Here is a 15,632-nt window from a genome sequence, read left to right as displayed (position 1 = left end):
TTTAAAAGCCAGTGACTTAGCCCTGTGCTAAACCAGAGTGCTGGAGTGGCATGGAGCCTTGGTGAGACACCTGGACTAGTGTGCATTTTTGGTCTTCTTACCCAAGGAAGAGTGAACTGGCCATAAAACCACAGGACATAGGAGCAGAATTAGGCCACTCGGCCCATCGAGTCTGCTCCGCCATTCATTCATGGCGATATTTTCTCATCCCCGTTCTCCTGCCTTCTCCCCATAACCCCTGTTCCCCTTATTAATCAAGAACCTATCTATCTCTGTCTTAAAGACACCCAGTGATTTGGCCTCCACAGCCTTCTGTGGCAAAGAGTTCCACAGATTCACCACCCTCTGACAGAAGAAATTCCTCCTCATCTCTGTTTTAAAGGATCATTCCTTTAGTCTGAGATGGTGTCCTCTGGTTCTAGTTTTTCCTACAAGTGGAAACATCCTCTCCAAGTCCACTCTATCCAGGCCTCGAAGTATTCTGTAAGTTTCGATAAGATACCCCCTCATCCTTCTAAACTTCAACAGGTACAGACCCAGAGTCCTCAACCGTTCCTCATACGACAAGCTCTTCATTCCAGGGATCATTCTTGTGAACCTCCTCTGGACCCTTTCCAAGGCCAGCACATCCTTCCTTAGATACAGAGCCCAAAACTGCTCACAATACTCCAAATGGGGTCTGACCAGAGCCTTATACAACCTCAGAAGTACATCCTTGGTCTTGTATTCTAGCACTCTTTACATGAGTGCTAACACTGCATTTGCTTTCTTACTTGCCGACTGAACCTGCACATTAACCTTAAGAGAATCGTGAACAAGGACACCCAAGTCCCTTTGTGGTTCTCTGATTTCCCCATTTAGAAAATAGTCTATGCCTAGATTCCTCCTTCCAAAGTACATAACCTCACACTTTTCCACATTGTATTTCATTTGCCACTTCATTGCCCGCTCTCAGAGCTTGTCCAAATCCTTCTGCAGCCCCCTTGGGGTTTCCTCAATACTACCTGTCCCTCTTCAGATTTTTGTATCATCTGCAAACTTAGCAACAGTGCCTTCAGTTCCTTCTTCCAGATCAATAATGTATATAGTGAAAAGTTGAGGTCCCAGCACAGACCCCTGAGGCACACTAGTCGCCGGCTGCCATCCTGAAAAAGACCCGTTTATCCCCACTCTCTGCTCCATTCATGCCAGGATCTTACCCTTAACACCATGGGCTCTTAACTTATTTAACAGTCCCCTATGCCGCATCTTGTCAAAGGTCTTCTGGAAATCTAAATAAATCATGTCCACTGGTTCGCCTTTGTCTAACTTCCTTGTTAGAGGGAGTGCAACAAACGCTCACCAGACCGATCCCTGGGAGGATGGATTTACCTACAGGAGAGTTTGAGGAGAATGGGCCTGTATTCTCTAGAGTGAAGAATGAGAGGTGAGCTGATTTAAAAAAGTGTACAAAATGCTTACTAGGCTTAACAGAATAATGCAGGAAGGATGATTGCTATCATCAGCAGGAAGGATGATTGCCTAGTTGGGTTGAGGGGTGGTATAGAACTGGGGACAGAGTTCAGAGTAAGAGGCATGCTATTTTGGACTGAGATAAGGAGGAATGTCTTCAGTCAGAGGACTCCTTGGAATTCTTAACCCCAAAGAGCTGTAAAGGTTCATTCACTGGAGTATGTTTAAAGCAGTGGCCAATACCAATGACATCATGGGATTCAGGGATAGTGCAGGAAGATGGCATTGAGGTAGAAGTTCAGTCATGCTCGAGTTGAATTGCAGAGAAGGCTTGAGGGACCAAAGTGCCTTTTTTCTCCTGTGTTCCCATGTCTGTCATATATACTGCTAGTTTCTTGATTTTATTTTAGATAATATTTTCATTTTTAAATGCAACTTGCATATGATGATGAAATATGAAGGGAGTTACCACTCTGCCTTTTCACTTTGTTTAACTCAATGATGGCTTCAAAATCTTCTCTCCATAAAACCTCAAGGATTGTAAATGAAATAAATGGGCACACAGTAACAGGCATGTCCACCTGTTATTCAACACTCCGGAAAATAACTTTCCAGTTCATAATCATGCAGAATATAGACAAATCAATCATAGTGCCAAGTAGTAGTTTCAGTTAGAGCCAAGATATATTTCATTTCTAGTTTTTTAAAACAATATTTTTTAATACGTTGTTGCCTAATTCTTTGGCCAGTGTGCCATTCTGAGCCTGCCTTGGTTAATCTTTTCTTTTTTATTAATTTTTTTTGAGATATGGGGTTCGCTGGCTCGCCCAGCACTTGTTGCCCACCCAGAATTGCCTTCAAAGCGGTGGTGGTGAGCTGTCTTTTTGAACCACTGCAGTGCATGTGGTGTATGTACACCCACTGAGCTATTAGAGGGAGAGTTCCAGGATTTTGACCCAGCAACAGTGAAGGAACGGCGATAGATTTCCAAGCCGGATGATGAGTGACTTGGAGGGAAATTTCCAGGTGGTGGTGTTCCCATGTATCTGCTGCCCTTGTACCTCTAGGTGGTACTGGTTGTGGGTTTGAAGTGGTTGCTGGTTGAGGTGTGTTCCTGCAGTGCATCTTGTAGATGTGCACACGGCTGTCACTGTGCGTCAGTGACAGAGAGAGTGAATGCTCGTGTCTGGTGTGCCAATCAAGCTAGCTGCTTAGTCGAGCTTCTAGTGCTGTTGAGCTGCACTCATCCAGGAAAGTGGGAAGTATTCCATCACACTCCTGACTTGTGCCTTGTATGTGGTGGATAGATTTGGGGAGTCAGGTGGTGAGTTACTTGCTGCAGGATTCCTAATCTCTAATCTGCTCTTGCAGCCCCAGTATTTACATGGCTAGTCTAAGTCAGTATCTGGTCAATGGTAACCCCCAGGATGTTGATAGTGGGGGATTCAATGATGGTAATGCCATTGAATGTCAAAGGGCAATGGTTTGATTCTCTCTTTCTGGTCATTGTCTGGCACTTGCTTGGTGCAAATTTTACTTGCCTAGGCCTGGATATTGTCCCGGTCTTGCTGCATTTGCATGTGGACTGCTTCAGTATCGGAGGAGTCACAAATGGTGAACATTGTGCAGTCATCAGCAAACATCCCACATCTGACCTGATGTTAGAAGGAAGGTCACTGATAGAGAGAGTTGGGCCTAGCACTCTACCCTGAGGAACTCCTGTAGTTATGTCCCAGGACTGAGATAACTGACCTCCAACAACCACAACCATCGTCCTTTGTGCTAGGTATGACTCCAGACTGAGCTTCAGTGAGCATGTTATTGCTGAGTGTGAGTGCCGCTTGATAGCACTGTTCATGATTCCTTCCATCACTTTAGTGATGATTGAGCGTAGACCGATAGGGTGTTAATTAGCCGGGTTGGATGTTATGCTTCTCATGTCCAGGACATACCTAGAAAATTTACCACATTGCTGGGTAGATGCCAGTGCTATAGCTGTACTGGTACAGTTCGGCTTGGGGTGCAGCAAGTTCTGGAGCACAAGTCTTTCGTACTACTGCTGGAACATTGTTAGAGCCCATAACCTATTGCACAACCCCAAAATTGGCAGGGGGTCTTGGGAATGTGGACGGTGGTGAAAAGCTAATGGGCTCGTCAGCAGACATCTTCACCAGCCTCTGCACAATCACTCTTGCCGAGAAAGCACCCACTGATAACAAGTAATTCACCCCAATGCTCTTTTCACTATATTCTGAAGACTTTTCATCACTTTTCCTACCTTTGTTACTCTAAATGCCAACCTTCTTTTTAATACTTAGCACAAAATAGAGACTGTAATAAAGCCAGGCGCGAGATGTGAAATTCCCATTCGTCAAGCACTGGGAATTTGTGTCACAGCCATCAGTTACACAACACAGCTGGAGACTGAGGAGGTACTTGTCTTTAAAATTATACAGAGGTCTGGGTCACTGTCCATGTGGAGTTTGCACATTCTCCCCGTGTCTGCGTGGGTTTCGCCCCCACAACCCAAAGATGTGCAGGTTAGGTGAATTGGCCACGCTAAATTGGCCCTTAATTGGAAAAAATAATTGGGTATTCTAAATTTATTTATTTTTAATTATAAAGAGGTTGGATAGAATAGATGTAGAGAAGATGATAAATATAAGATGGTTTAATTCAGTCAGGGGAATATGGAACTTGTGACCACATAGCCTAGTTGAGCATAGATCCATAAAGCTAAGTAGCTCAGTAAATGAGGAAGAAAATAATTGGAGGGAGGATGTCTTGAAATGCAAGATGGAATAAGGTGGAACAATGCTTCTGCAGAGGATAGACCTGCCAGGCCAAATGGACTGATTATAATCTGTAAATCCAATGTAATCAATTGCTCCATCTCTCATTTCCATGCACTGCAGATGTTGTTTCTGTATGGAATAGATTACAATTCACATGAAAAGAAACTAAACTGTATTGCAGTGTTGGGTTCTTTTACGGATATTTCCATTCAATGCAATTGAAATCAACGCTCATGTCAGTCCCATCCCAGGGAGGTTGTTACTGCCCTCTGGTGCTTCCTATGGCTGTTGAGAGGACCACACTCAATGTGATGTTATGAAAATCTAGTTAGCACCTATAGTAACACATTTTTATTTTGTCAAGCTAATATTGTTACGACTGCTGTTTCATAGTCTGCTGCACATGCTTTCAAGCTGCTAAGCAGAAGTTGTTTGATGTCCTAGTAATTCGCCAATTATGGATCTAATTTCTCTGGCTGTGTTATGGTACTGCCTTACCGTGCTGATCCCTGCACCAGAATAGATCACTGGATATTGTGCATCCTGAATGGCTGCTGCCAGCAGGTTAATTTTTCTCCTTAGTTCTTCAGGCTCATCTATAACCTAATGAGAAGAAAAACTAGTCAGAAACCTCTTAGCATACCAACACTTAACATGTACCCATTCTATACCAGCATCTTAAAAAAATGGTGATTTACAAATTCACTGGTTCAGGAAGAACCTTGTATTTCTATTATGCCTTTCCTAGTTAATTTGTTTTTGATGGTGTTGGCTGAGGGATAAATATTAGTCACGGCAACTGCACAACTCCCTTTCTCTCCTTTGCACATTGTGGTGGGATCTTTTACATCCATCCAAGACGGCATACAAAACCATGATTTAATGCCTCACCCAAAAGTGAAACCCTGAGTTGCTACACATGGAACAGGACATCAATTCCTGACCTGATTCAGAGGAAAGTGTGCTACCACTGAGCCAAGGCTGATATATAATAGGCAGCCCAGTGGGTAAATTCAATATTTTGCTGTATTACAATAATAGAAGTTGAATTAACGTCTGCAATTTCTTCACACGAGTTACCAATAGTGATGATAGCATTGAGGAAATGAGGGCAGACTTCAGGGCTTTCCGGAGGAAAAAAAAAGTTAACACCTGCAGTCTCCAAGTGATGGTTTACAAATTGGCATATGCCAAAGAACAGTTTCCATGCCAAACAAATTATGCATGGCATAGGCAGGCAAGGGATGATGGAAATCTCATAGTTGTCTCAGTATTGAGTGTAACATATATGAGAATTAGATACGTTATAGGAGAAGAGGGAGCATGTACCCACACTAAAGTGCCAACCGCGGCTCAGTGCTAAAAGGTCGTGGATTCAGGCCCCAATTCAGGGAATTGAGTGCATAATCTAGGTTAGTGCAGTACTGGGGGAGTACTGCACGATCTTTCAGATGAGATGTTAAACTGGGGCCCTGCTGTCGAGCGGATGCAAAAGATCCCATGGCATTAGTTTGACGAAGAACAATGGCAGTGGTGCCCTAATTAATATTTATTCCTCAATCTGGTCATTATCGCATTGCTGTTTGAAGAACTTTGCAAAGTGCAAGTTGATTGCCACGTTTCCTAATTACAACATTTTGGTCTTAAGACAATATGAAAGGCACCAAAGAAATACAGTTTTTCTTATCCATTGAAAGAATGGTGCACGGTAGCACAGTGGTTAGCACTGTTGCTTCACAGCACCAGGGTCCTAGGTTCGATTCCCAGCTTGGGTCACTGCCTCTGCAGAGTCTGCACATTTTTCCGGTGTCTGCGTGGGTTTCCTCCGAGTGCTCCGGTTTTCTCCCACAAGTTCCGAAAGACGTGCTGTGAGGTAATTTGGACATTCTAAATTCTCCCTCCGTGTACCTAAACAGGCGCCAGAATGTGGCGACTAGGGGCTTTTCACAGTAACTTCATTGTAGTGTTAATGTAAGCCTATTTGTAACAATACAGATTATTATTAAAGTTGGTCAAAACAGCAGTTGAACACTAGGCACACTCATGTGGTAGTGAGCAGGAACTGCTTTAAGCTTCCCAGCGCTCAGCCTAGTAACGCAATACAATGTTAATTGGTCGACTTAAAAAGGCTCCACGGGCGTCACGCCGCAAATGAAGGTTCGCCAGCCAATTTGCCAGGACCACGCTCGCCAGCCCCCCCGTTAACAAGGTAGAGTAGCACTTCAAACTAAAACTTGCAGTCAACCCTACTCAGCTCGCAGGCATGACGCCGAGACGTCCGGCCCCAAGGTTTCGAGGCACAGACCTGGGGAGGCTCCTAGATGCAGTGGAGGCCAGGAGGAATGTTCCCAGAGGGTGAGCCACAGGGCAGCCAATGCCACCTGGGACGCAGTGGCAGTCAGCCATGACCGGGAGGACTGGCCTCCAGTGCTGCAAGAAGGTCAATGGCCTACACCGGGCAGCACAGGCGAGTTGACAAAGCTCCCCCAACGACACCTTTCTGCCCCCATGCAAGCATTCCCCACCCAACCCTCCCTTTCACCACACCCCCCACCACTGTGCAGCTAACAATGCCCTCTGCAGGAGAAGCTCTCACAATCGCGGGGAGAGGGCTCAGACTGGCAGAGGGTGCTGGACATAAGAATCCTCACTACCTTCGGATAGGCACATGGAGCACACCACAATGATGGAGTGGGATAGCTTGATCCTGGTTTCGGACAAAACTCGGCATAACATCGAGGGCCGAAGGGCCTGTTCTATGTTCAAGGAACGGGCCCTAGAGGTGGCCAAGGACAGAGTGGTCATTGGTGCGGAGGTTGGCGTACACCGTAGAGGCGAGGGTCCACCGGAACCCACCCAGAGGACCTGTCAAACACAGGCTGTTAATGCCATACCGACTGACCAATCCCTCCCACTGACCACAATGTCCATTCTCCCGCAGGTCCTCCAGCCGACGGCCCATCCGGGATGCCCCCCTCTCCTGCGATCACCTCAGAGGAGAGCTCCAAGGATGCCACAAATAAAACGTCACAGCTGTCATCCCCAGCCTCCACAAGCACAGAGACAACCTCGGTGGGCAACATTAGTGGTCAAGCTTCTGGGGCACAATCTGGTGAGCGCCACACAGTTGCTGATGCACATCAGGTGGAGGCAGTAATGTTCAGACGAGACAGCAGTGGGAGGTCCACCGAATCCCAGGACCCAGCTGGCCCCAGAGAACGTATCCCAGGGGCATCAAAGGCCACGGGACATGGTAAACAATTGGCTGCCTGCACCTTGGTGTGCATCCTGGGGACGCAACTAGACGTAGTGGTAGAACATGGAAGGCTAAGTACGTCGAGGATCACTGAGGGCACTGGGGTGGGGGATGACACCATCGGGAGAGTTGGGCATTGTTGGACACCTGTGAAATATTAAAAACCCTTCACCACAACCAGTATGACGCCTGTCACTTGGCTTCCGACCTCCGAACCCTTGGCCCATCTCTTCAGGAATGCATCCCCCCCAGCACACCGCATGCAGGTGATGGGTGTGAGCGAGCAATAAGCAGGGGTCAGACTATGGCATAGATTCAGGACTGTCAGCGTTCAACTCTCTGCGGGTTATCAAGCCCCTGCCCTCGACAGTGACGACAGTCCCAGTACCCTGGAATGATGTAACACATACGCTGGGACAGTGGGAAGAGGAGGGGTCACCCAGTTCATCCCCAAGGTCCTCCTCCAGCTCCTGCTGGTCCGGCTCCTCCTCAGCGGTGGCCACACATCCTCATCCCCCACCTCCAGAACATCGCACTGCTGCTGTGCCAGGTTGTGGAGGACACAGCAGAGGGAGAGGGAGAGATACATACTACAGGGCACCACTGGAGCAGTCGACGCATCAGAATGAGCAGTTTGATGCATCGCTTCTGGACAGCCCGGGTAGCCACACGGGCCTCGTTGTATTGGGACTCCAATTTGGTCTCCAGCCTCTGTACTGGCGTTATTAGCCAGGTCCTCAGCGGGTACCCCTTATTTCCTCCCCCCCCCCCCCCCACAAGAGCCAACTGGTCATCCTGGGATGGTCCTCAAAGATGACGGGGATGCCTGACTGCCCAGGTTGCAGCTGTTGCGCACATTCCCTGGGAAGCGTGCACGATCGGTTTGTTGTGGTAACACGCAAGACGAATGTTGAGGGAGTGGAACCCCTTCCTGTTAATGCAAGGCACTCCCAGCTGGCCTGGCGACATGCGTGCAGTATCAGTCCCTGGACCATCGTGATGATGGTGGAGAATCCTGCTGTCCAGGCATCTTGTCAGGCTTGGTCCATGTCAAAGTTGATATAGTTTTCTGCCCAGGTAAACAGGGCAGCCATGACCTGTTGGATGCACCTGTGGTCTGTGGCCTACGAGATGCCACACAGGTCCCTGCTCACGCCCTGGAATGATCCTGGAGTGTAAAGGTTCAAGACTGCGGTGACCTCGACAGCAATTCGGTGCGAGGTCCTCATCCTCCATATTGTACCAGGTCCGCGAGGACAAGGCGCACGTGCCGCACTGTCTCCTTGTTGAGGTAGTGCTTCCTGCAGCACATACTGTATGTCATCTGTTGAAACGACCGGTCACGTCTGCATACCCTGGGCCCGCCACGAGCCTCCCTCTCTGGGTCTCACCCTGGCTGATGAGCGGCCGGGTCTTCGGGGTGTGGGGCAGGGTCCAGCACATGGCCACTGCCTCGAACCTCTGTAGACATTGCTGTTGCCACTGTCTCCGGCGTCTGGCCACCTGGCCTACCAGCAGCACCACTAGGGCCTGTTCTGTAAAATGGCATGAAAATCGCTTATTGTCACAAGTACACTTCAAATGAAGTTACTGTGAAAAGCCCCTAGTCGCCACATTCCGGCACCTGTTCGGGGAGGCTGGTAAGGGAATTGAACCGTGCTGCTGGCCTGCCTTGGTCTGCTTTCAAAGCCAGTGATTTAGCCCTGTGCTAAACCAGCCCCTGGGTCTAAAATACCATCCAATATCTGTAAGGAATTGAGAGAGGGTGTTAGACTGACAAAGAGTGGTAGCTCCCACTCCAGGACCCTCCAATCCTCATTGATCTTCCCCCCCACCCCCTTCCCCACATACAAAACGCCCTGCCCAAGCACTTCCGGGCACAGCTGGCCCCCCCTTAACAAACCCCAGTACCCCTGACACCCGCACATAACGTTACCTGGGCAGGGCGCTAGTCCCTCCCCATTGCACTCACCCACCCTCCAGCCAAGGATATGTTCCCGGAGCTGTGTCCCATCCCCTGGGTGTTAGGATGTTGGCTGCTGTGTCAGTGGTGTGGCCTGCTGCAGTGATCAGGCAGTGTCCAGGCATCACAGTCTGATTGGGATGCTAGGCAAGAACTCACACATGTTATATGGCCCACCCACCTACTGGAATACACTCTCGTTGCACTCTCATCAAGCGCAATGAGGCTAGAGAATCATGCCCTAGAATTTAAGAGTTTGTTTTTTAAATAAATGTTTCTCTGATTTAAACCACCATTGACAGAGTCTGTTGCTGATCAATAAGCAAGTTCAGGAGTCAACTACATTGCACTGGATAAATTACCCACTTCTTCAAGTTTTCTTTTTCGTGCCTCGGTCTTCTGCTTTCGCTTTTGCAACTCCTGCACAGTGTCAACACATGCTGCAAGGACAGTGAGGTCATCCTTAGTTCGCAGTTGATCCGGTTTTTGTAGGATTTTGGAGACCTGCAAAAGATTCAGTTAAGAGGAGATTAGACCTTGAGGGGATCTGTACAAGGGTTCGCCCAAAGGTGGCAACCATTCAGCAGAATGAGAGTCAGCAGGGTTAGAGTAGAGGGATAAATTGGCAGGTAGTACTGGTGGGAGAGGAGCGGGCTTGTGCAGTATGTTACGACTGAAGTATTGAATGTACGTGGACGTTTGCGCATTTTTGCCTTTTTTGCTTTCTTTCTGTTGATGTTTGTAACTGTTTACAATGCTAAAAAACTACCTCAATAAAATTGTTTGTTAAAAAAAGAGATTAGAAAAAATGAGCAATTAAGATGGGCAACACTTGTTACAGCAGATTCAATTATCCAACTGCCTTATAAGTGTTAATACTTGAAGAAAGACATTGAGCGCGTATAGGAGCAAAAGAATTGAAAGAGAATAGATAGCTAGTGTAGACCAAGTGACAATACTCGTCAGCAAGTTCCACAATCATTTACCGGGGCGTTACGTTACAAACTTTAATTTCAACAGACAAATTCTAAACATCAGCAAATAGCAGCTCTTTCTAGTCGTGGTTTAATGTGTGAAAAAGAATGAAGAATCTAATTGCAAAAAAAAACATATTCTAATTTACTGCTCCAATTGAACACCATCGAACAGGAGTTGAAAACAGTTTTAATTCCTGTACCGATAAAATATTTGAGCCAACTCATTTTACCTAGGCAGTTGCTGTGTAACACTCTTCGTAGATCATGTCACATTGCTTCCACAACTACCAAATCTGTCACATTCCCTCCAGGCACGTTCCTGGTTTGTAAGCCTCAAATATTTACTTTGTGCAATTGTTCCAATGAATCATAAACATGTTTACAAACTTGCATGTTTGTCAAAACTAATGCACAGATTAAGAAATCAAAAAACTAGTTTGAGTGTTTTTCAGAGTTCAATTTTCACACACCCACATTACACTTTGCTAAAATCCTATTTGAAGCTATCCTTTCCCCCTTCACTGTGATCATCCTGTCCCTGGTAAAAATACAAATAGCAATTTAATGCACCAGGCACTTGCCACTGAAACTGAAGAAAGTAATCTCTGTGATAATCTCCAGTGTAACAAGTGACATGGTTATTCTATAATAGTAAAGACACCTCATCAATGGAGTAGATGGACAATGGCTAATTTAATAATATGCAACAGCAGAACTAACACCTGCTGCTGAATATCACACGTTAGTGCTGCGGAGATAGTTGAAGGTTTAATTTTTGATAAAGTTGAAAGAATGCCATTAATATCTAATTAAAAGGGTAATATGCCATTTACTCATGGGCCAGACTTGACAGATTTTAAACACGTACTCATTGCACTAAAAGAGAAGTTTTACAGTATTACCATTAATAGTTAATTGAATTTGACAGTACTTTTAGCCAGGCACTTGCAGTCATTGTCCCCAGCTTAATTAGTTATGTGTTATCTAGCAAACTGTCCCATGATTCATAAGCAGAAAATATTTGATATGCCACCAATTACTGCATTAAAAGCAACCCCCAAGTGTCATTTGTAGGCAAATGCTCTCACTTAGAAAATAGCATTTTTACCACCAAGAATTGTCACGCTAAACTGTGGTGTTTAGCAGAGATTTGCACCACAAGTAGCGACTGTAAATATTCATAAGATTTGTTGTGGGATACAGCACCACACGAAAATTGATCACCCTCATCTTTTGGGCAGTCCCAACCACAGATGATCAGAGAGCACATTTGAGAATGTAGCTATTCTTCCAATCTCTGCAACCTAGTGTGGAAGCTCGATAGTAATTGCCTTGTTTTTCCTTTTTACTCAACACTTTTCTACCCGCCTTTCCCTGAAAACGTGGGATACAGGAGCACAAATTAAAAGATGCCAGGCACCTTCCAGTGCCTTGCCCAACGGGGGCAGGGGAGGAGGCGCAGGGGGTGACGGGGGGCAGGGGTAGAGGCGCAGGGGGGTGATGGGGGGCAGGGGTAGAGGCGCAGGGGGGTGACGGGGGCAGGGGTAGAGGCGCAGGGGGGTGATGGGGGGCAGGGGTAGAGGCGCAGGGGGGTGACGGGGGCAGGGGTAGAGGCGCAGGGGGTGACGGGGGGCAGGGGTAGAGGCGCAGGGGGTGACGGGGGGCAGGGGTAGAGGCGCAGGGGGTGACGGGGGGCAGGGGTAGAGGCGCAGGGGGGGATGGGGGGGCAGGGGGAGAGGCGCAGAGGGTGACGGGGGGGCAGGGGTAGAGGCGCAGGGGGTGACGGGGGGCAGGGGTAGAGGCACAGGGGGTGACGGGGGGCAGGGGTAGAGGCGCAGGGGGTGACGGGGGGCAGGGGTAGAGGCGCAGGGGTGCCGGGGGGCAGGGGTAGAGGCGCAGGGGGTGCCGGGGGGGCAGGGGTAGAGGCGCAGGGGGTGCCGGGGGGCAGGGGTAGAGGCGCAGGGGGTGACGGGGGCAGGGGTGGAGGCGCAGGGGGTGACAGGGGCAGGGTGGAGGCGCAGGGGGTGACAGGGGGCAGGGGTGGAGGCGCAGGGGGTGACAGGGGGCAGGGGTGGAGGCGCAGGGGGTGATGGGTGGGGGCAGAAGAGATTTGGGGGGGAAAGAGGGGCTCGGGGGGGGAAGAGGGGCTCGGGGGGGGGGGAAGAGGGGCTCGGGGGGGGGAAGAGGGGCTCGGGGGGGGGAAGAGGGGCTCGGGGGGGGGGAAGAGGGGCTCGGGGGGGGGGGAAGAGGGGCTCGGGGGGGGGGGAAGAGGGGCTCGGGGGGGGGGGGGGGAAGAGGGGCTCGGGGGGGGGGAAGAGGGGCTCGGGGGGGGGGAAAAGAGGGGCTCGGGGGGGGGAAAGAGGGGCTCGGGGGGGGGAAAGAGGGGCTCGGGGGGGGGGGGAAAGAGGGCTCGGGGGGGGGGAGAGAGGGGCTCGGGGGGGGGGGGAGAGAGGGGCTCGGGGGGGGGGGGAGAGAGGGGCTCGGGGGGGGAAAGAGGGGCTCGGGGGGGAAAGAGGGGCTCGGGGGGGAAAGAGGGGCTCGGGGGGGAAACGAGGGGCTCGGGGGGGGGGAACGAGGGGCTCGGGGGGGGGAAAGAGGGGCTCGGGGGGGGGAAAGAGGGGCTCGGGGGGGGGAAAGAGGGGCTCGGGGGGGGGAAAGAGGGGCTCGGGGGGGGGGAAGAGGGGCTCGGGGGGGGAAAGAGGGGCTCGGGGGGGGGAAGAGGGGCTCGGGGGGGGGAAGAGGGGCTCGGGGGGGGGAAAGAGGGGCTCGGGGGGGGGAAGAGGGGCTCGGGGGGGGGGAAGAGGGGTCGGGGGGGGGAAAGAGGGGCTCGGGGGGGGGGGAAAGGAGGGGCTCGGGGGGGGGGAAAGAGGGGCTCGGGGGGGGGGAAAGAGGGGCTCGGGGGGGGAAAGAGGGGCTCGGGGGGGGAAAGAGGGGCTCGGGGGGGGGGAAAGAGGGGCTCGGGGGGGGGAAAGAGGGGCTCGGGGGGGGGAAAGAGGGGCTCGGGGGGGGGAAAAGAGGGGCTCGGGGGGGGGAAAGAGGGGCTCGGGGGGGGGGGAAAGAGGGGCTCGGGGGGGGGGGAAAGAGGGGCTCGGGGGGGGAAAGAGGGGCTCGGGGGGGGGGAAAGAGGGGCTCGGGGGGGGAAGGAAAGAGGGGCTCGGGGGGGGGAAAGAGGGGCTCGGGGGGGGGAAAGAGGGGCTCGGGGGGGGGAAAGAGGGGCTCGGGGGGGGGAAAGAGGGGCTCGGGGGGGGAAAGAGGGGCTCGGGGGGGGAAAGAGGGGCTCGGGGGGGGAAAGAGGGGCTCGGGGGGGGAAAGAGGGGCTCGGGGGGGGAAAGAGGGGCTCGGGGGGGGAAAGAGGGGCTCGGGGGGGGAAAGAGGGGCTCGGGGGGGGAAAGAGGGGCTCGGGGGGGGAAAGAGGGGCTCGGGGGGGGAAAGAGGGGCTCGGGGGGGGAAAGAGGGGCTCGGGGGGGGAAAGAGGGGCTCGGGGGGGGAAAGAGGGGCTCGGGGGGGGGGAAAGAGGGGCTCGGGGGGGGGAAAGAGGGGCTGGGGGGGGGGGAAAGAGGGGCTAGGGGGGGGGAAAGAGGGGCTCGGGGGGGGAAAGAGGGGCTCGGGGGGGGAAAGAGGGGCTCGGGGGGGGAAAGAGGGGCTCGGGGGGGGAAAGAGGGGCTCGGGGGGGGAAAGAGGGGGTCGGGGGGGGGAAGAGGGGCGGGGGGGGGGGAAAGAGGGGCTCGGGGGGGGGAAAGAGGGGCTCGGGGGGGGAAAGAGGGGCTCGGGGGGGGGAAAGAGGGGCTCGGGGGGGGAAAGAGGGGCTCGGGGGGGGAAAGAGGGGGTCGGGGGGGGAAAGAGGGGCTCGGGGGGGAAAGAGGGGCTCGGGGGGGAAAAGAGGGGCTCGGGGGGGGAAAAGAGGGGCTCGGGGGGGAAAAGAGGGGCTCGGGGGGGAAAAGAGGGGCTCGGGGGGGAAAAGAGGGGCTCGGGGGGGAAAAGAGGGGCTCGGGGGGGAAAAGAGGGGCTCGGGGGGGAAAAGAGGGGCTCGGGGGGGAAAAGAGGGGCTCGGGGGGGAAAAGAGGGGCTCGGGGGGGAAAAGAGGGGCTCGGGGGGGAAAAGAGGGGCTCGGGGGGGAAAAGAGGGGCTCGGGGGGGAAAAGAGGGGCTCGGGGGGAAAAGAGGGGCTCGGGGGGGAAAAGAGGGGCTCGGGGGGAAAAGAGGGGCTCGGGGGGGAAAAGAGGGGCTCGGGGGGGAAAAGAGGGGCTCGGGGGGGAAAGAGGGGCAGGGGTGACGGGGAGGAGGGGGGTGACGGGGGGGGGGAGGAGGGGGGTGACGGGGGGGGAGGAGGGGGGTGACGGGGGGGGAGGAGGGGGGTGACGGGGGGGGGGGAGGAGGGGAGGGTGGTGACGGGTGGGGGAGGGGGGGTGACCGGGGGGGGGGGGGGGGGGGAGTGACGGGGGGGGGGGGGGTGACGGGGGGGAGGGGGGGTGACGGGGGGGGAGGGGGGAGGGGGGTGACGGGGGTGTTGGTTGGGACTCTGTCCCATCCGGTGCCGGTTACCGGGACCCGAGCCCTCCCCGGCTGCAGGAGCCGCCCCGCCAATTCCCGCCGAGCAGACGATGAAGCCACTATGAACCTGACCAGTTTAATCCTGGCCCTCTGCTCCTCCAGCACCCGCTTCTGCCGCCGATCAGCCGCTTTCCGGACCTCCCGCTGGGACACTCCGGCCATGGCCGGGTGAGGGCGGGCGAGCGGCCTCGGCAGCGACCGGGCCCTTTAAAACAAGGAGAGGGAGAGGGCTCCCCGCTCCACCGGAGCCTGGATGAGGAGCACTCACCCCTGCAACAGCGACTCCTGTGGCCGGAGTTCAAACAACACCCTTCAACAGCGGCTCCTGTGGCCGGAGTCCAAACAACACCCTGCAACAGCGGCTCCTGTGGCCGGAGTCCAAAGAACACCCTTCAACAGCGGCTCCTGTGGCCGGAGTCCAAACAACACCCTGCAACAGCGGCTCCTGTTGAAGGGGATAGGAATCACTGAGCCAGCAAACTCTTACCTGTGTGATCCATCAGCAAAACGTAATCACTGGACATAATATTTTGGATTTCAATTTTACTTAAAGCTCCAAGTTTTGGTAGCTACTTTTAATATTCTTGACTAACTGCATTTTTACGTCCAAGTTTCTGAGTGGTTTAGAAGAGTTGGGAA

General features: G+C 52.7%; 1 protein-coding gene across 3 annotated transcripts in view; it reads right to left on the bottom strand.

The window, feature by feature from the left end:
* sirt7 (sirtuin 7) overlaps positions 1-15,221 on the bottom strand; it is a 36,082-nt gene extending 20,861 nt beyond the window's left edge. For all 3 annotated transcript variants that reach the window (XM_038776758.1, XM_038776759.1, XM_038776760.1), the window contains exons 1-3: positions 15,066-15,221; positions 9,833-9,970; positions 4,746-4,850 (exon numbers count right to left, since the gene is read on the bottom strand). In XM_038776758.1, the coding sequence (XP_038632686.1) occupies positions 4,746-4,850; positions 9,833-9,970; positions 15,066-15,155 (333 nt within the window). In that variant the 5' untranslated portion in view covers positions 15,156-15,221. The remainder of the gene's footprint in view (positions 1-4,745; positions 4,851-9,832; positions 9,971-15,065) is intronic.
* Positions 15,222-15,632: the final 411 nt, after the last annotated feature.

Source organism: Scyliorhinus canicula, chromosome 18 (genome assembly GCF_902713615.1).
Source record: "Scyliorhinus canicula chromosome 18, sScyCan1.1, whole genome shotgun sequence".
In the NCBI taxonomy this organism is placed as follows: Eukaryota; Metazoa; Chordata; class Chondrichthyes; order Carcharhiniformes; family Scyliorhinidae; genus Scyliorhinus; species Scyliorhinus canicula.
Note: the sequence above shows the minus strand (reverse complement) of the source record. Positions and strands in the feature narration are given on the sequence as shown.